We start from the raw sequence: 20,908 nt of genomic DNA, 5'->3' as shown, positions 1-20,908 counted from the left end.
ACTATTGACTTTGATCACTTGGGGTTCTGACCACAAAAAAAAAAGAAGGCATGAATGCTGGCACACAGCTTTACCACCATTGTGGGACATGAAAGAGAGAGAGAGAGAGAGAGAGACAGACACATACATTACCAAGGAAGAAAATATTCAGTTTTGCATGTGCAATCAACTAGGTCTTTCATCACTAACACTTCAGCTTGGGAGATGCTGATTAAAAAGCTCAGATGCACACAGGGCGTATTATCTTAGGGCATGGCTACACTTGCAGACGTAGAGCGCTGTGAGTTAAAGCTGCTTTCCTATAGCACAGTAGGGAAAGTGCTACAATCTATACACACTGACAGCTTCAAGCACATTGGCATGGCCACATTTGCGGCACTTGCAGAGACATTGGGAGCGGTGCATTATAGGCTGCTATCCCAGCATGCAAGTGACTGCAATGTGCTTTTAAAATGGGGGGTGGAGTGTGACAGGGAGTGCGTTGTATGTATGTGGGGGGTTGGGTGGGGCTGAGAGTGTGTCAGCATGCTGTCTTGTAAGTTCAGACCCCCCACTCCTCCTCACCTCTCTCTGAGCTGAAATGGAGCTTTGAAAGGGCATTTCCACATTCCTGCAGCCAATTTCACAACAACATTGACAAGAGTGGCCACTTGATTTAAGGGGATTATGGGACGTTTCTAGAGGCCAATCAGAGCGCAGTAATGCAACCCCTCTTTCACACTGGCACCGTGGCACTCCAGCAGGGACACAGCAAATGTTATTCTACTCACAGAGGTGGAGTACCAGCAGCGCTGTAGCTGTGGAATCAGAGCACTCTACGTGCCTTCCAGTGTGGATGGGGAGTGAGCTAGGGCGCTGGGGATGCTTTATTGTGCTGTAACTCGCAGGTGTAGCCAAGGCCTTAGAGACCCATGTGCTTGTTTCACAAGTTACAGGAGTAAGTCTCAGATGTATCAATTAATCTATGACTGGCACAACAACGGTTTCTGCTTCTGACCTATTGGAAAAATCCAGATGCTCAGAACGTGATTCCTGTTCTTACCCCTATTATCAACTTGTCATAGGACTGCCTGGGACCTTTCTGCTGCGGTTTTCCACCCAGCCCAGATACATTGTCCCTGGGGTGGGCCACATTAGAGTTGCACTTTCTCCAACACTAGATGTGCTTTTTGGTTTATAATCTGCCTTTGGTTTAGTGCTTTTATTTCTGTAATTAGTTTTCTGCTTATGTCAGCAGCAGAGAATGAAAAGAGGATTTTCAGTTCTAGTGCCTGGCTTTAATATAGAGTGTTCTCTTCAAGCATCCAAAAATTTTAATTTATATATAGACATCACTTCCGAAAATCTCAGCCAGAGAGCCTTGAACTTGCAGATTTAGGAAACAGTAAATTGGTCAGTTTCACTAAATCGGTTGAAATTATAATCTAGGTTTAGCAACTGCACCTACCTGATTTAACAAGGCGTGTCCTCTTGGACTCCCCTGCACAAAGTAAGCCAAAAGGAGTGGCCTTGATGTAGCGTCAAAGTGTTCTTTGACAGGCAAGGAGCCAGTGCTGAACTGTGTGGTTTCACTAATGATAAAGGGCAATCACAAGTACCTATTGTATAAGTTAAACTAATGGAATGAAGGAAGAGGGGGAGCTAAAAAAAACAAAAATGCAGAGTTCACAGACAATTCTTCTGTTGCCGACAGTGTCTACTGAAGTTTAGTTTCTGAGTAGCTTAGGAAAAAGCCATTCCCCCTCACTTCACCTCCACAAACTGCATTACAACCCAGGGGCATTTTAGGTGTTAGGCCACACTAAATGCTGCCTAAGTGGCAAAATGTCAAGAACATTTGAGTTATTCAACATCAGCACCTGGAAAGCACCCATGACATAGGAGCTGACTGACTCAGGTCACAGTAAAAAAAAAAGTGTCCACAGTAGAGGTAATGGTGGTAGTAATATTTGGAGCATTCCTAGCATCACGCCCCTACGTGCAATTCCTCCCTAGGAACAGTGTGAGAAGGAAAGGTGGTCCCACAAGTGGCAGCCCACACAGATTCCACTCTTGGTGCATATGTGCCACGTCAATCTTTTAGCCTGCAGCATCTAGTGAGGCTACACTTGCTGCCCTAAACCAAGTGCAGTGCAGGTGCAGCCATCCCTCAGTTCCTTCTTACTTCCCATAGCAATGGGACCAAGCCATTGCAGCATCTGCCTGCTTCTCTACAACTCAGGCCAGGTCTGCACTGCAAACTTACATCTGTATAGTTAAGTCACTCAGGGCTGTGAAAAATCCACAATGTAGTTACATGGACCTCACCCCCCTGTGTAGGCGGCACTATGTCGACAGGAGAGTATCTCCCCTCGACATAGCTACTGTCTCTCGTGGAGGTGGAAATCCTCGTCAGCATAGGTAGTGGCTTCACTAATGCGTAAAAGGCTGCAGCAGCACAGCTATAAGTGTAGGCCTGCCCTCAGTGTCACCAATTTAGTTTTCCATTTGGGTTTTTAATTTTTTATAATTTTCCATAGTTCATTAGTATGTTTAGAATCCTGCCCCTGCCCTTCCCAGAAAGTAGCAGGACTCACACCTTTGTGGCAGAAGCTAGATTTAAAACATGCCTCTCAAGGGGCATGCTGTGTGCTTTTTTGTTCAGGTGAAGGGCAAATCCCTGGCCATTGCTCTGTCAGCCCCTCTTTTTCCAAGCAGACTCAGAAGCACTGCATGAAAGCTTGCTTGGGTGCTAAGAAGACAGACATAGCTAAGGCTCAATCCTCCCTCCTGTCCCAGTGAACCAAGGCCTTCAGCAAGTGTGGGCTTCCAACCTCTGACTCCTTGGCAATCCCTGGAGCCCTGGCTGCTAAACTCTCAACACAGCCCCCGATCACTTTGCCTACTCTGCCCAACAATCTCAAAGAACAGTCAGATCCTAGACCAGCCTCAGCATTGTTGCATCTGACAGCCTGGATGCAAAAAGAAGGTGTTCAGCTGAAGTTCAGAACATTCTGCTCTAAAGCAGGAAAGCCTCAACTAGACTGACTTAGAAAGCTGAAAGAAAACATTTTCTATTTGGGCATCTCAGCACCATCTGTTGCTCTTATCAACTGCAATAATATTGGACTATGCAACAATCTAGCCTTTATTAGTTCCATACAGTATCTAGCAGCGATATCTGCACATTACTCACCTATCCCAGGCCACACTATGTTTTCACCCTACTGTGGCTAGATTATTTAAGGGACTCACTCATTCATGTCTCTCCCTTCTCCACCCCCTCTCCAGTTTGGGAGCCCCTTCTTTCTTGGAACCTCAGTATAGTGTTAACAGGGTTGAAGGTCCCTTTCAGCAGCTGCAAGGTTAAAGATTCAGACCGGGGGTGGGGGGGCGGAGGGGGAAGAGAGGTAGAGAGCTCCCCTTATCCTGTGTTTCATAAGGAGTGGGTCATGGTCAGGCCTGATCTAGGTTATTGCCCCAAGTTGTTTCCAAGTTCCACATGAACCAATTTTTTCATCTCCCAGTTTTCTTCCCCAAGCCTCACTCAACTCCGTGGGAAGCTAAACTTCATGCAGTTAAGGTAATATGACAGTGTCCTTACTACATCAACAGAACAATCATTCAGGAGCACACCTAGAGCCTCTGTTTGTGGTCTTTGTTGATAGGGTTAAAGGTAAGGCAATATGCTCACAGAGATCATCAAAAGAACATGTTTGAGCTAGCCAAGTTACAGCCACCTAGCCATGTTAAAGCTCATTCATTAGAGCTCAGGCAGCCTTCGTTGTCTGCTTGAGAATATCCCTATTTCTGAAATTAGGAGAACAGCTTGTGGAGTTCAGTCCACACACTTACAAGACATTGTTCTTTGGTAGAGGCTTCTAGATCAGATGGCCATTTTGGTAAGGCTGTCCTGCAGCTATTGTGTAAATTAGAACTCCTACTATTCACCTCCAAGCAAACAGACAACTGCTTGTTAAATCAGCAGTGCAGAATCCACGAGGACAATCATTAGAAGAGGAAAGTAAGGTTGCTTCCCTTAGAGCAAGTGTGGCTCTTAGAGATAAGGTCATCCACATGGATTCTACTACCCAGCCTTCCTCCTCACTAATACTGCGTCAGACTCCTTTGCCAATACAGAATCCCAGAAGAACTGAGACACAGGCACCAACTTTCTTCAGCACCAGTGGGTGCTTGCACCCCCTGGCCCTGCCCCAACTCCACCCCGTCCCCCCCATTGGACCCCTCCCCAAATCCCCGCCCTAGACCTGCCTCTTCCCCGAACACACTGTGTTCCCCCTCCTCCCCGCACCTGTCATGTGAAACAGCTGATTCGCGACAAGCACTGGGAGCCAGGGGGAAAAAGCAGGCACATGGTGCACCTGGAGGGGGAGGGGGGGCTTCCGATGGGTGCTAAGCATTCACCGATTTTTTTCCCCACGGAGTCGGTGCCTATGAACTGAGGGACGATTGGGCCTGTTCTCTGCCCTTTGTTCCATCGGGGAGCAGGGAGAAGAGTGAAGTTATGAAGATACTTAGGACACAGGCACAACCCCAACAGACACTGCTAGGCAAAAGAATCATCTGGTGCACATCCACACCAAGAGTGCATTCCAGGTGGACCAGACATCTCTAAGAAGTCACTCTAAAGAACCATTTGGACCTTGTGCTTTCATCTGGGATATGGGAGGTGGGGGGGAACAGTAAGAGGGACATAGACTAGGCCCTTTTATTGTAAGCAGGAAGTTTAAAATAGAGTAATTAACAAATACAATTGCTGCACTTGGAGTGCTATAGAACTGGCCTGCTGCAGCTTAACTGAAGTCATGGAGGGTGTTGCTCAACAGCAGTAGAATGCAGCCTCCTGCACTTTGCAGCAGATTTGTTTAATTAAAATTTATATATAAAATTAAAACAGGGCCTTGTCTATATGAGACTTAAGATTTCCCACCACTGCAGTACCAACAGCTTTACAATAGACAAGAGACAGACATTTTATTTTAACTGAGCGTTGGCCAGACTGGCTGTGGGCAGGTTGGCGTGCTGTAGTTAAAATGCCAATATCAGGTCTACACCAGCACAGCCATCAGCAGTCAGCTTTAAGAAACAGTGTCTATGAGACATGACACAACTGAGAGAAACTGCATGTGCTTATTGCTTAATGGGCTATGACTGGGGATTAGGAAGTCCACAGCATGTTTCTTGGAAGGAAGTGTTGAGTTTTAGCATCAATCTCCTGAAAGGAGGAAAGGTCCGTGTACAATGTCAGCCCTTTCACGGTTACATTTTTGCCCTGGGTCCAGTCCACTTTGACTCCCACTGTAATCAGATTCTGTTCCAGTTCCTTAATTACAACCAGTAAAGGATGTGGTAATTGTCACATACACAAGGCTGGAAGGAACATCTTTCGGGAGGAGAGTCAGCTAATGTGTCAAATATTAAGACAGGCATCCCATAGCTAGTTGGACAAAGCTTGCTTACAGGGAAGGGGAAAGAGGGAACACAGAAACAGAGGGCCAAAAACTTCAAGCCTAGGTGCTTGAAGTTAGAGACACTTGTGTACTTACACATGGATCTGGCCAGATTTATAGAAGTATTAAACACTCACCAACCCTGAAGTCAAAGACAGCTGACTCAGTGAACAGTGGTCTATCTCCCCCCACAGTTAACTGTGCAACTTATTTCTCAAGTGCTAACTTTACAAAATGTAGGGGTATATCATATGCGATAGAGAGACTGTTGAATTGGGATGCTTCAATTTTAGGGGACAAGCACACATCCTCCGGACAACAAAATATCAAGCTCCATTATAGGAGTCAATAAATAAGGTTACTTTTGCAAATTTATACAATATAATTTGAGCACCTAATACACACTGTGTTTAAGGTTCTTGCATTTCCTGATTGTGCATTTTTAGCATGACACTAATGCCATCTTTTGCATTCACATACAGTCACTGTCCCGATCCTGTATATATGTATTTCCTGTTTCGTTACAGGAAACTTCATCATTTCCTTGTTCCCTACACTTTACTAATTATAAATTTATTCTCCCTCTCTCCCCCACCTCCTATGTGACCCATAGGCAGTTACCTTTATTTATAAGGGAATAAGCAGCCTAATTCTGAGCTAGCCTTAAAACAGACACTACAATTAATCCAATACATAAGTGGGACCAATCAGGGTATTTCTGGTCAGCCCTAAACAGCTACAAACTCAGAGTTGATGGCTGCAGTCTAAGCTCTTACAATTAACCTTCTTAAGAATCAGCTCCTATGGTCCAATTCTGCTACTATGCAGATTGACACAGTAAGGAGAAGTTGTTTTGAGCTCCCTTCTCCCCTACGTGAAAGTTATTTGGAGAACATTTTTTGGCAGTGCAAAATGCCCAGCACAACCTTTTATCAGGAATGAAATGTTAATCGATCCATGCCAGACATCAGACACAGGGACAAACCAGCCAGTGAGAGAACAAGATATAAGTGCCAGGGACAAAGGAGAAACATGGATTATAAATTAAACCATTTGCATGTGGCAGTTTACCACTTGGGGAAAATACTGGAGTGTACCATGCCAGGGGGGCAACTTCCTCATAACATGGATTATTTCAGGATCAATTCCCGCAAAAGAAACTTATCTGTAGTGATATCCTGACTACATGGACACTTGATGTGGCAGCAAAGAATCCTGTGGCACCTTATAGACTAACAGACGTTTTGGAGCATGAGCTTTCGTGGGTGAATACCCACTTCATCGGATGCATATAGTGGAAATTTCCAGGGGCAGGTATATATATGCAAGCAAGAAGCAAGCTAGAGATAACAAGGTTAGTTCAATCAGGGAGGATGAGGCCCTGTTCTAGCAGTTGAAGTGTGAAAACCAAGGGAGGAGAAACTGGTTTTGTAGTTGGCAAGCCATTCACAGTCTCTGGCCATGGCTACACTGGAGAGTTGCAGTGCTGGTGGTGGGTTTACAGCGCTGCAACTTAGTAACTTTCCACACCTGCAAGGCACATCCAGCGCTGCAACTCCCTGGCTGCAGCACTGGCTGTACACCTGGTCTGCTTGGGGTATAACAATTGCAGCGCTGGTAATGCAGCACTGCTCGTCAAGTGTGGCCACCAATTGGCCTCCAGGGTATTAGGAGGTATCCCAGAATGCCTGTTCACAACAAACTGGAAGACCGGGCTCCCTGGAGCTGCTTATCTAAAACAAACAGCGCCTGTTTGCTCGAGAAGAGGCAGGGGAATTGCTTTGGAACGTTCACAGCTGTTTGCTTGAGTAGAGAAGCCACAGGGCGGAGGGGGAGGGGGGAGTCCTTGTTGGAGCAGCTACTTATGTGGTCTGAAGGCTATTTAGGAGTGCATAATTTGCATTTAGTGAATAAGAGGGGTGGGGGAAGGGCTTGAAACTTTTAAATTGATTGCAGGTTGGTGAGGCGTATGTTCCAGTCCTTAGAACTTGCAAGGCAGGGAGCTGAGAGCTCCAAAAATCCACACTCTCTCTCTCTCCCCCCACTTTTGAAAAGCACGTTGCAGCCACTTGAACGCTGGGATAGCTGCCCATAATGCACCACTCCCAACAGCCCTGCAAATGTGGCCACACTGCAGCGCTGGTAGCTGTCAGTGTGGCCACACTGCAGCGCTTTCCCTACACAGCTGTACGAAGACAGCTGTAACTCCCAGCGCTGTAAAACTGGGAGTGTAGCCATACCCTCTGTTTAATCCTGAGCTGATGGTGTCAAATTTGCAGATGAACTGAAGCTCAGCAGTTTCTCTTTGAAGTCTGGTCCTGAAGTTTTTTGCTGCAGGATGGCCACCTTAAGGTCTGCTATAGTGTGGCCAGGGAGGTTGAAGTGGCATTCATTAGTTCATGTAATCTCCTAATCATAGATGGAGCATGCCTAGGCAGTGTCTTTTCTTAGCCTGTTACTACATTTAGAAGGGAAAGCTACTTTTAAAAGGAGTCACAGACCACCAATATTTTAGTCTGTTTCTTATGTAAATTACTCTTCATCTTAGATAATAAAATTACAGGGAGTTACTGTATTCAGTGTGAAGATTTATTAATCTAGCCAAAAGTAATTTCTGCCCTACAGCATAAGCAGCTTTAATGTGGTTAAAAAAAAAAAGAAAAAAAAAAAAAGACACCACTCCTCGGGCCTAAAAATAAAAGGGAAGGTTTATTTATACTACAGCAGAGACTCACATTTAAGCTACACTACAGCTGCTCATTCAGTTCAGAGAAGTAATTTAGTTCCAAAGGCTGGTTGATGAGAATGATTAACTTTTTGATAAATGTTAGCTTGAAAGAAAAAAGTCTCAGAACATTAACATCTTAAACACCTTGTAGAAGCCAGAGCTGCAGCAATCAAAGATACCAAGTACACAAAAGTTATGACAATTTAACACACAGTTGGCACTTTTAGACTGAATATTTTACCAGTCAAAATATCTGAGTTTGTAATACATAATGCTAAATAGGCTTCCCCAGGCTTTAGGGAATATCCTGAGTACTGAAAACAAATTATCACAACCATGACACAGCTGAGCCCCTTTCTAGATAGGGGTGGAGACTGACATTATAGAGGTGGCCTGTAACTCCTTTCACACTACCCACCAGATAGCGATCAATCGCGTCTTGTCTAGACGCAATAAATCAATCCCCAAACGCTCTGCTGTTGACTCCAGAACTCCACCAGGGCGAGAGGCAGAAGCGGAGTGGATGGGGGAGCCATGGCTGTCGATCCCATGCCATGAGGACAGGAGGTATGTCGACTTCAGCTATGCTATTCTAGTAGCTGAAGTTGCATATCTTAGATCAATTCCTCCTGCAGTGTAGACCAGGCCTATTCATTTCATATAGCCTGTGTACAGCCATCAAACTTGGATGATCTTTAGTCACTTTTATCCTGAGCCAGATTTACAGGAGTATCCAGTGGGTGAAAAGCCCTTTTCTTCCTTACCACAAACTCCCATTACCACACTGGTAAATCCTGTGCACACTGTACCAATTATCGAAATAATTATTATTGCAGCAGCTTCTTCATCAGCTCAGGCTGAACAGAGGAAAAATTCATCCACACTACAGGCTGGGACCTAAATTACTGAAGATTTTTATAATATGCCTATTAAGTGATGCACTCATGCAATTAAGAAGACAGATGTCTGAAAATCTTTTTTATTAGCAAGTGATCTAATTGTTTAAAATTTATTCCTCTCAAACTAGACAGTCCCAGGAGGATGAATATCCTAGCAGGAAATTCTGAAATATCTGTGCTCAACTGTCTTTTATGAACCTGCTGAGCACTACCATCCCCCCTGTATTCTTTTCTACGCTCAGAAAGACGACTTGATTCTACCAGTGGCATGAATCCAGTGGCAGTCTTCTCACAGGATTGAGAAAGACTTTAAATATCCAGGTGGACAACTTTGTCACGACCAACAACTCCAAGTGACAGGTTTGAGGCAACTGCTAGATTTACCATATCAAGGTATTTATTTTTATTTTTTTACCTGAGCTTACATAACGCTTTTTGTCCTAACCTCTCCAGCCACCGAACTACAGCAGAGCACCACTGCTAACCCTTAACAGGGATGAATTCTGTCTTTGCAATTTGTGTGCACAACACAGCACATTTTTACTGCATACTGTGTAATACGATCTAGTGAGTTACTTAGTTTTTGGTCACATTTGGGTCTTGTTTTTGCAGCAACCTCTGTCACCAGCTGCTATTCCTACTGGGTTCCTGGTTATAGCATCAATCTTAGAATTCCAAAGGGACTTCACTTCCTACAAGGTGCAACATGTTGATTATTGCCAATGTCAACATAATCACCACATACGTGAAATTCACGTTTGTCACAAACTGGAGCAAAGGACTCATAGGAAAATAGAAGCATAAATCTTCTCACATTTTTCTACTTAATCGCTATTTTCACTTTTTTGCATGTCTGTGTTAATCTAAATGAATACATTTTTGCTGGGGAAAAAGGGGCCCCATTTACAATCTTCATTCATAGAGTTTCCTTAGGATTTGCCACAAAAGTGGGTTCTTTCTGATGTTAACATGCAGAAAAGTTCTGGAATCTGGAGTTTATTCACAATCAGATTGTACAATTTCGGTATTCACTCTCTCAGGAGGGAGGCACTTGGGTGAAAGGGGCAACAAGTGCAAGCCAAAACCTAAGGGACACTAGCTTTCAGTCCAGACAGGCAGCAGAGGATTAAAATGGTTTTAATACCACTTCACCCCATCCCCAATCCTAAAACAGACTTCAAAAGCTGCACAAGTTTTTGCTCAATTGCAACAGCTCCAAAGAGACCATCTCACTGGGCAGCGATTACCACAGCACAGTAGTACTCTAGCTGCACACCTTTCACTGTACCCAGGAGTGCAAGGTGGCAGTTTACAACTGGCAACACCAGCTCTAAGAGATCAAGCATTTGCGAACACTAGGCCAAGAAAATCACTCGCATTAGTTTCCTTAAAATTTGTTTTAAAAAGAAATAAATATCCCCCTGCAGTTTGTCCCACCAAAACACTGCATCACCAAGAAAGTAGAGAAACTGAAGAGTGTTTAAGGATATGTCTATACTGCAGCTGGGAAGGTACCTCCACCTGCAAGTAGATAGACACACTAGCTCAAGCAGACCTAGTGTGCTAAAAATTGCAGTGTGATTGCAGGAGCGGCAGCCCAGGCTAGCTGCTTGAGTGTACACCCAGGGGATCGGGTGGGTTTGTAATCTGGCAGCTAGCCCAAGCCGCCACTGCCACACTGCTTTTTTTGTGTGCTAGTTCAAACAGAGCTACTGCTGGTCTGCCTACCCATGCTGGGAAGCACACTGCCAAGGAGCAATGTAGACAGGCATTTCTTAGTTAGGACAAATGAGCAACTGCATGGCAAGAAGCTAGATTTGTAAAGTTTGCAGCTTTAATGATTCAAGCTGTTCTTGGAGATATAAAATGGTTTAAAGGCAAGACTAGATTGACAGTATCCCTTGAACATTTCATTTGCAAGCAGTAAGTGATTTAATTGACAGATTCCCAAGAATGACACACACTGCTCAGAGTTCATTAAAGTTCTAGATATTGTTCTGGTCCTGCCATGAGGGCAGGGGACAGGACTCGATGACCTCTCGAGGTCCCTTCCAGTCCTAGAGTCTATGAATCTATATTGAGGCTGTGGTGAGGAGGGACAAGAGAAGAGATACAGTTATGCCTACACAGTCCCTAGCACAATGGGAAGGTGGTCTCTAGGCACTACCATCATGCGCATTAGGAAACGTGAGTATAAGCACTGCAGTGTCAGTGCTGAGCAGCTGCTGGTTCTGCATTGCTTCACAAGCACTGGATAATGCTGAAGACCTGATTAAGGAATGACTTACCATGCCAAGGCAAGACGTGAAACGCACAAGAGTTACCTCACTGTTTGGGAATAGTATCTGTACACCCATCACAAGGTGGCAGTATTTCAGATTTTCACAAAAAACACAACTACTACACCCACATTAAGGCCAGTTGGGTGCACTGCTCATGTTACTCACCTCTAAGATCTGGGCATTTTTATTGAGAAGTGCCTAGTTTTAGAAACATGTTTCACAATTTCAGCCTATAGTCCTTCCTTCCTGCAGCTAACTTACCATGCCATGATAATCACTCAGGATAGTAAGACTTGTGGCAATAAGTAGAATACGATCTCAAAATATATCCAGAGGGCAGACAAGTACTGTATGTATCTGATCTCGCTGAACAAGTCTGGTCTCTGACAGAGCAAGTGTTCTGGGTAGGGGCAACTTTTGTTTGTTTGGATAAGCAGCATTGTGACGAAGTGGGGGTTTTGTCTGTCTTGCTATGTATGTGAGTCTTAGGCCATGTCTACATCTAAAATTTTGCAGCGCTGGTTGTTACAGCTGTATTAGTACAGCTGTATAGGGCCAGCGCTGCAGAGTGGCCACACTTACAGCAACCAGCGCTGCAAGTGGTGTTAGATGTGGCCACACTGCAGCGCTGTTGGGCGGCTTCAAGGGGGGTTCCGGGAACGCGAGAGCAAACCGGGAAAGGAGACCAGCTTGATTACCAGAGGCTTCCTCCTTCCACGGAGGTCAAGAAAAGCGCTGGTAAGTGTCTACATTGGATTACCAGCGCTGGATCACCAGCGCTGGATCCTCTACACCCGAGACAAAACGGGAGTACGGCCAGCGCTGCAAACAGGGAGTTGCAGCTGGTGATGCCCTGCAGATGTGTACACCTTCAAAGTTGCAGCGCTGTAACTCCCTCACCAGCGCTGCAACTTTCTGATGTAGACAAGCCCTTACTGTCCTATAATTCTGTGTGTACCTTACTTTCCCTGTGTACTGCACCAATACTTAAGTGGTGGGAATTGTGTGTGTGACTCTGCTGAGGCCCTCAGGGCAGGTGAGACTGCCCAGCTATTTGCAGCTATGTAATCTGAGACCCACAAGGGGGGTGCGACCAGGTGACACCTTTGGCCAGGAAGCAAGACAGAGAAGGAGGAGGAGCAACAGGGGGGTGTCAGAGGTCAGGTGGCTGGAGGCTGACAGTCTGCTTGGACGACTCGAAGAAGGGGGGGAGAACCCAAGGTGTCTGGCCCAGGATTCTCAAGATGGACTTGGCTGAAAGTCACTGATGTCTTGTAATAAGTTCTGTTCTATGCTGTGGTCCTGTCTACAAATAAACCTTCTGTATTACACTGGCCGAGAGTCGTGTCTGACCGCATAGCTGGGATGCGGGGCCTTCTGGCTTCCCCAGGAGTCCCTCTGGTGCGGACTCGCTGTGGGAAGCGCACTGTGTAAAGCAGGGATGCTGAATGCTCCAAGATCAGTCCCAGGAAGGCCAAAGTTGTGTAAGTTTCTTGCCCTGGAGACAGTATGCTCAGAGAGGGAAGGCATCCTACCCCAGAGTCCTGACTGGCTTCATATGGAGTCATTCCAGAGCAAATACTGTATGTATCTGATCTCGCTGAAGGAGTCTGGCCTCTGACAGTGCGAGTGTCCTGGACGGGGGCAACTCTTGTTTGTTTGGATAAACAGCATTTACACATACACCCACACCCTGATGAAAAATTTATATCCCACAGCTATAGCTGAAGGTGCTAATTCATCATCTCATAATGGTAAGAACCCTCACTATAAATTATGTTCCCCCACAGTTGCAAGCAAGACAAATCCGCAAACAATTATTTTGTCTACCTCTTAACATGGCAGGACCCTTTCTGGCAACATGACTTAAGGTGTCATGAAAGGAAAGCTGGTTTGAGGGGTTTGGATTTTTTTTTTTTAAAAACCACCATAAGTTGAATATATTATATTGTATATTATATGCAACTTATGATTTTAAAAAATTGCCTTAAACCATTTTATATTAGTTACCCACATCCTATACAGTGTAATACATGTACACACATATTGGATACAACATCCCCTCCCATTCAGACAAGTTACAATCATCTAAAATGCACAAATGTGGATCAAATATGCAAAATGAGGATATTTAAAGTTAGTCTCTAGAGCCTCAATAACCCAATTTGTAGTGCTAGTACACGCAGAGTCAATACACAGTTCAGTATCTATGAAACCCCACAAAAATTAGTGTGCCCACTACGAGATTTCCTAACAAAGTCACTATCAAAAGTGTGTGAAATATCCAAAAATCACATCCTAACTAGATTACTGGATTAAACAGAGCATATTTACACTCTTCTACCAGTTTTACACTCAGATTCTCAGCTATTGCAGGGGAAAATAAATGTAAGAGTTCTAAATGTAACAAAATCAGTGGCAATTTCTCCTGTCTCAAGTCTGACTAATTCTGAGTTGAACAATACAGCCAAGGGTATCACAGCACTGTTCATTTTAGCATCATGATCTTGTGGTTCTTTCTCCAATCATATGCTACAGTATTTGGTGGTTGTTGATTTATGCCATCTTTTCAGTATTCTAAAGATGCAACTGGGACAAAAATTTTCAAGGACCAAGGAAAGACCAAGACATATCAGCTTTAGACCAGTGGTTCTCAAAAAGGGGCATGCATACCCTGGGAGTACATGAGGTCTTCCAGAGGGTATGTCAACTCATCTAGGTATTTGCCTAGTTTTACAACAGGCCACATAAAAAGCACTAGTAAAGTCGGTACAAACTAAAACTTCATACAGACAATGACTGTTTATACTGCTCTATGTGCTATATCAGTGTGTGTGTGTGTGTGTGTGAATTTTATAATTATATGGTAAAAATGAGAAAGCACGCATGCTGTGACACTTCTGTATTTTTTGGTCTTGTTTTGTAAGCTAGTAGTTTAAGTGAGGTGAAATTTGGGGTACGCAAGACAAATCAGCCTCCTGGCAAGGGGTACAGTAGTCTGGAAAAGTTGAGAACTGGCTTAGACAACATCTCTGCAAAAAAATTTTCAGGCCTAGGAATAACATCGCTGCACACTCCTTGAAAAGTCAAGTTAGCTAGAGGCATAGATGATTCAGACAAGACAGCAACCCTTATGTCTCATGGTCGCAGTTCCTTGATACCCCATGCTTCCCAGAATGGATTGAGCTTCCATTCCTTCTCCCTGCACACAACCCCAGTCTCTTTTCTGAGGAGAGATCCCAATATAAGACTATCAATCCCACAGCTAGTCAAAGCAGGAGTATTCAAGTTTTTGTATTCTATTGCCCATTCACACATTTACACAGCTTTTACCACTTCTGATGCCAGGTGCACTATAGCAGTTCAAGCACTTCATTAAAAAAGGCTAGCAAGGTGCTGATTTGGTATCATCAGCCTATCTGTGGATATGGCTACTGGTCCCAAGGGTTCACTTCCTACAACTGAGTATGCATCTTATAGAAGCTAAAAAGGGCCCTGTAGAGTAATCATTGTATCTTTGAGTAAACATATTCTCCCTCCCAACGCAGTCCTTTTTTGTAGGCTGAAACAGAGCCTTAGGAGTTAAGGCAGAAGGAGTAGATTTTAATCTAGCGGGAAAGGGATTCTCAGGATCCTATCTCATAGAGGAGACTAAGCTAAAATTTCTTGCTCCTATCCTCTGTAGAGAATAATCAGACAGTGGAAAAGAAGCATGTGGAGCATCAGATGTGTCCATTAGAGAGGCATGTAGGCACTTTAGAAGAGGGACTCTATTTAAGCAAAGATTTAACACTGATTTCTGCAAGGCTCAGTCTTCATCTTATCAAATCAGCACCACCACCCAGCACACTACACGTCTGGACCAAACAGTGAACACTTCCAAAAGCCTGAGCAATGCTCAGCACAAGGATGGTGTTCAAGCAAGTTTCACTGCCTAGAAAGGGATTTTGCACTAGAGGTTCCATTTTCAGATCTGAAGCTTCCAAGGAATCCTCCATACCATGCTGAGGGAGTTACTAACAGAAAGAGAAATGTTTAGTCTAGTGCAGAAGATTCACTATTTTCAAGTTAAATTCCCTTTCAGATTCACAGGTGTTAAGGCAAGAGGAGACCATTATGATCATTCTTGTCTCACTTCCTATATAGAGAAGGACATAGAGGAGTTACTAAGTGACATTCTATCAAGCTCTATTTTCTGGTTAAGTTAGAACATTTTTTAGAAAGACCACCCATCTTGATTTAACAGCTTCAAGTGATGGAGAATCCACCACATCCCCAACTAAGTAGTCCAATGGTTAGTTACCTTCACTGTTAAAAATATGCATCTAATATCTAGCCTGAATTTATCTAGCTGCTACAGTTTCAGCATAAACTGATGCAGTTCAACAGCATCAGCCCTTACACAGCATTCTAGGAGCCTCCATCTTTTGGATCCACCTTTCTAGGAAGAGGTCAGACTTAGAAGGCACGCTCTGATTCCCCACAGTACAATTCCATTCCACAAAGGCTATACGATGCTTCATTCATATCATCTTATTACTGTGTTGAGACTCATTAGAACATTACTCTAGCACAACAGTGCTTGATTCCACTTTGCTATTCTGGTGGGTCCATCTCCCAAGTACAGATCTCTGAGTAAAGGTTCGATCCTGCAAGCTGCTGCTCCCGGGCAAGATCCTGAAAGTACAACTCTCACGCACTTCAGCGGAAATAGAAGGAGCACAGCACACCACAGTTCCAAGTGGGAAGACGTATCATAAAGCAAGCCCAGGATTAACCTCAGAAATGATCCGATCTTGTCTCTTGTGAACATGCTCTCTCTCTCTCTCTCATATTCTTTTGGACCTGGGCTGACCAGAACTGAACACAGTAGTCCAGGAGAGGAAGCATAATTTATATGGTGGCATATGTCCAGTATTCGCTATCCTTTTCTTTAGTGCATCATAACGTCTCTTCAGTGAGAAACAGTGGTTTAATATTAAAAAAATTGAGAGTTTTGTCTTATTAATTAGTGAAGGAACTTGCAATTAATCTTTTCTGACTCCCATGCTCCATCTTGGGTTAAGACCTTGCTGCAAGCCCCCTATGTTTTTTTATCTGCCAACTCTTCCGCAGCAAGCAGACTTCCACACTCCTAGAATCATCAATATTGTACCAATACAAACAAGAAACCACCCCTGCCAAGAGAGCACTGCCCATTACTTCAGCCATAGCTTAAAGTACGTACAAGGGAAGGAAAAATCCCATGTTTTCTTCATCAACCTAGAGAAGGGAAAAATCAACAGAGCTGGCTAGGATCCCAAATGTGGGTATTGTGTAGGTAGGAGTCCTTTCTATGGCAATGGTAGGTGACAAAAGGGACTATGGTCATAACCAAACATAAAGTTTCATTCCAGTGTTATGGTTGAATGGGATGAGTAAGCGCATCCCACCATTACTTTATATATCAATATTCAACTAATTTCATTTTGATTTTAAAACAAAGATGTCTGTGGTTTCAAGGCTGGAGATCTGCAATTTATTTTAAAAGCTGAAAAACAACTGAAGAGAACTGTACCTGCAGGCAGGGCAACCTCCAACCACTACAACGGAGGTGGTGGTAGCTGGCTGTTGAATGATGGTGTACATGTTGGGATAGTTATGCTGTGGCGGTGGTGCAGCATATCCTAGAATAAAGAGAAATGTAAGTCAACATCTGGTCAAAGCAGGGGGTTTATCTGTTTTTTAAAAACAAATAAAGGACAACGATTCCTTAGACAATGGTAACTTGGAAAGGTAGATTTCATTTTCCACAACAGAAAGACACTTGATAGCTTAGGATCAATTCTACAGAAGAAGCACTTTGCCATTATAGTTATATAGGTATACTACACCAGCAATGACCTCTTGGTGCACACATCTCTTATATCAGCAAAAAACTGTGCTTTATAACTTATTCCAGCCACTAACCCACTACCCAACAAAACAAACGACACCTCTGCCCCGATAGAATGCTGTCCTCGGGAGCCAAAAATAATCTTACCGCGTTATAGGTAAAGCAGCATTATATTGAACTTGCTTTGATCTGCCGGAGCACACAGCCCTGCTCCCCAGAGCACTGCTTTACCATGTTATATCCAAATTCGTGTTATATCGGGTCACATTATATTGGGGCAGAGGTGTATATATAAGCAAAAGCACAGTTCTGCTGGTTTTACCATGCATACACCAAGGGCTTATACCAGCACATTACCAGCACAGCATCTCTTCTCTCCCCTCCCACCCAACATAGCTATGTAGGCAGAAGTTTCTAGATATGACCCAAGATCGGCTTAACAAACAAAGCAACAGAACTATAATCTGAATAAGACACTTAAATTCATTGTATGTGACAAAACTGACCCCAAAGGTGTACTCCTCAGAAATTGGGAGAACACACAGAAGAATCTGAATCAGGGGCAGAGCTGGAACAAATCCTTCTGAAGGGGACATGCTAAATTAGCAGGGCTGGCTCCAGGCACCAGCACAGCAAGCTGGGTCTTTGGCGGCAATTCGGCAGCAGGTCCCTCAGTCCCTCTTGGAGGGAAAGACCTGCTGCCGAATTGCCACCGAAGGATGAAGTGGCACAGTAGAGCAGCCACCGAAGTGCCGCTGATCGTGGGTTTCCTCCCCCCGCCCTTCGCCACTTGGGGCAGCAAAAAAGCTGGAGCTGGCCCTGTTAATTAGCATGTCTTTGCAAAATTGTTTCATAGGCCTGAATATCTAATACAATTTCACAGTCTAAAATGCACATAAGGCTAATAATTAACTTCAAAGAGTGTGTTTTAATGTTACTGGAGAAGACGACAAAAAAACAGTTCAACTGAACAAAGGTCACAATTTTCAGTTTTAGGCATCCAAACTGGGGGAGACAGGATGCAGTGTTTCTCTGGCTACCAGCCTGAAAATTTCCACATTAGTTAAACCATGACTAACATACAAAAGCAGGAGTGGAGAGAAAGAGGTAGAGGTAAAGAAATGGATGAGACATCTTGAAAACTGAAAAATGAAATTGCTTGGAAGACCCAACCTGGCCAGCAAGCTTGTGCGTGTTCTAACAACTGTATTTAGAAAGCAAACTGTTTATAAATCGTTATGACATAAGCCTCAGAAATGCAATGACAACAATTACAAGCTTGTTGTTTAGCAAGAGACTACGCAATGACATAGCCTGCCAAATAGAGAAACTGTGCTATTATGACATCAGAAGATGAGGCTCCTTACATCATCCAAGTTGTGATGTTTTGGGGAATTTCCTAATGAATAAGTACAGAATCAGATTTAATTTAAGGAATCACAGGAAATCCATAAAGTGTACTAGTAAAAAAAAGTCAAAAATAATTCTTGGGGGTTTTGTGGGTGAGTGTGCTCTGACTTACTAAGCAAACGGTAATCAAATATCTATGGTCTCAAGCCTAAAGGCACGTGCTTAACTTTATGCACGGTGAATAGTTCCATTGAAGTCACTTGAGACTACTCACAATGCATGAAGTACGGTATATGCTCGAGTCTTTACAGGATCTGGGGTTAAGTACTTACTTGATGCACTAGTTTTTCTTCAAATGTTGGAGGGGGGAGGAACGGAATTTCCACTGAGAAACTGTCAATAGTCTAGTTTTGTTTCTTTAACTAGATCCAAGTCATACTAATTTCATAGTCAATAGAATGGGTTACACTCAGTTCCAGAGAGATTTCAGAACCTAATAGTGAATTTACGTTAGAAAACACCACATTTAATCAGAGGAGCAGGGAGAATGTGTGCATGGTAAATTGTAGCTTTGGGAAGAGGAAGTCAAACACCAAGTGCTAATATGTGCATCTCTGTATGAAGTCCTGATAATTCCATCCCCCTTCAAAATAATGGCAGTACAGTATCTCAGTTGTTAGTGACAGCAGAACACAAATACAGCTAGGTAAATAAAAAGGAGCACATTGCACCCTACAAACAGTCTTAAGTGGGAAGAAAGGGAGGAGCTTTTCTAATATCGGCACTCTTGACCAACTTGTTTTCTACTCCAGCTTGAGTATTAACCAAGCCACTGAGGGCAAAGTGACATACGTTTTTTACAGGGAAGTGGCACACAGCTGTCTAGCAAAGTGACTGTGAATTTCTCCTGCTACAACGCAACACCATGGTTTCACACACCAGCACCTAGGTTTTGGTTTGACAGGCCACAAAACTTTTTCCAAGAGACCTAGTGTCTCTAGCAACCAGAGCGCCACAGCCCTTCTATTGGCATGGCCATGTAGGATATTTAACTCGACTTCAACAGAAGAGTTTTTGTTCGACTTTTAAGTCCAGCAGACGAGAGAAAGGCTTCTATGGAGTTGCTTTGACTTCTGGAGCACAGCAATTCCCGGACTTATGATGACTGATTTCATTGGCGGTGGGAGGAAAGGAAGAGGGAGAATGTATTTGCTCGCAAGGCTTTAGTAACACATTTCCCCTTTCCATGCTAGTTTTTCATTTACACACGGCAACAGCCACTAGAAAGACTCCCCCCTCCCCTTATACACACACACACTCCCCCTCCCAGCCGGATTACAGCTACACACCAAGCCCACTGCGGGGCTTGCACACTGCACCTCGCAAAGTTCTGCAAAGTTTGTTTTACTCTCCCATCCCCACCCCTCCCGGAGCAGAGCCAGGGGCACGCCGCCTAAGACTTAAAACAGGGCCCTTTGCAGAAGCGCCCGGCCCCGGGCCTCGCCCCCCGGCCCGGCCAGCGACCCACCTGCAGGGGCGGCGGCAGCAGCAGCGCTGGGGTAGGGGTAGGGCGGAGGAGGCTGGAAGCCCGGCTGAGGAGGGGGGATGGCCCCGTAGTTGCTCTGTCCGTAGTCGCCCCCCTGCGAGGCCGGGGTGTAGGCGGGGGGCCGCTCCTGCAGAAGAGGCTTGTTATCCATGCTGGGACGCGGCGGGGAGCAGCGCACGGACCCCGCGGGGAGAGGAAGCGGCGCCCAACTTTCCCTGTGCCGCCCCGCGGCCGGAGGGAGGAGCGCGCCGCTAGAGAGGGGCTCTCGGCCAAGCCAGCCGCCCCCAGCGCATCCGCGGGGGGACCGGAGCCCAGGCGCCCCCAGACAGCAGCGGCAGCAGCAGCAACGCGCCCGCGGCCGCGGCGGCTCCCAGCGCTCGGGCCGGTCACAAGACTGAGCTCACGTGACGCGGCTCCCCGCCGCGATCCGCTGTGACTCTCCGGCCGCCGCAGGAAACCCGCCCTTAAAGGAGCCGCCGCCGCGGCCCGCGCCCTGCACCCACCTGTTCGGCCCGGCTGGGTCCTGAGCAGCGGGGCGGGAACGCGGGCACGTTTGCATGCAGAGCTGCGGGGTCCGCGTCGTGTCAGTCAGGGTGGGTCAGAGACAAAGCCGCTGGCGGGTTTTGTACTGTGGGGTGCTTCGTTCGCTGGGCAGAGATCAATGTCATGGCTTCTCCTGCCGGTGCTCGGTGCTGTAGGGACAAATTGGGGGACACAGTCCCTGTCCCCCGGAGAGCTGTCAGGCTGAAGGGAACAGGAGTACATGTGGCACCTTAGA

General features: G+C 45.1%; 1 protein-coding gene across 1 annotated transcript in view; it reads right to left on the bottom strand.

Annotated features, from left to right (window-relative positions):
• The window catches only part of BRI3 (brain protein I3), a 28,529-nt gene extending 8,068 nt beyond the window's left edge, over positions 1–20,461 (bottom strand). The window contains exons 1-2 of the mRNA XM_030576972.1: positions 20,113–20,461; positions 16,917–17,025 (exon numbers count right to left, since the gene is read on the bottom strand). Of these exons, the coding sequence (XP_030432832.1) occupies positions 16,917–17,025; positions 20,113–20,281 (278 nt within the window). The 5' untranslated portion in view covers positions 20,282–20,461. The remainder of the gene's footprint in view (positions 1–16,916; positions 17,026–20,112) is intronic.
• Positions 20,462–20,908: the final 447 nt, after the last annotated feature.

The sequence above is a fragment of the Gopherus evgoodei genome, chromosome 10 (assembly GCF_007399415.2).
Source record: "Gopherus evgoodei ecotype Sinaloan lineage chromosome 10, rGopEvg1_v1.p, whole genome shotgun sequence".
In the NCBI taxonomy this organism is placed as follows: domain Eukaryota; kingdom Metazoa; phylum Chordata; order Testudines; family Testudinidae; genus Gopherus; species Gopherus evgoodei.
This window is presented reverse-complemented; position numbering and strand designations above follow the sequence as displayed.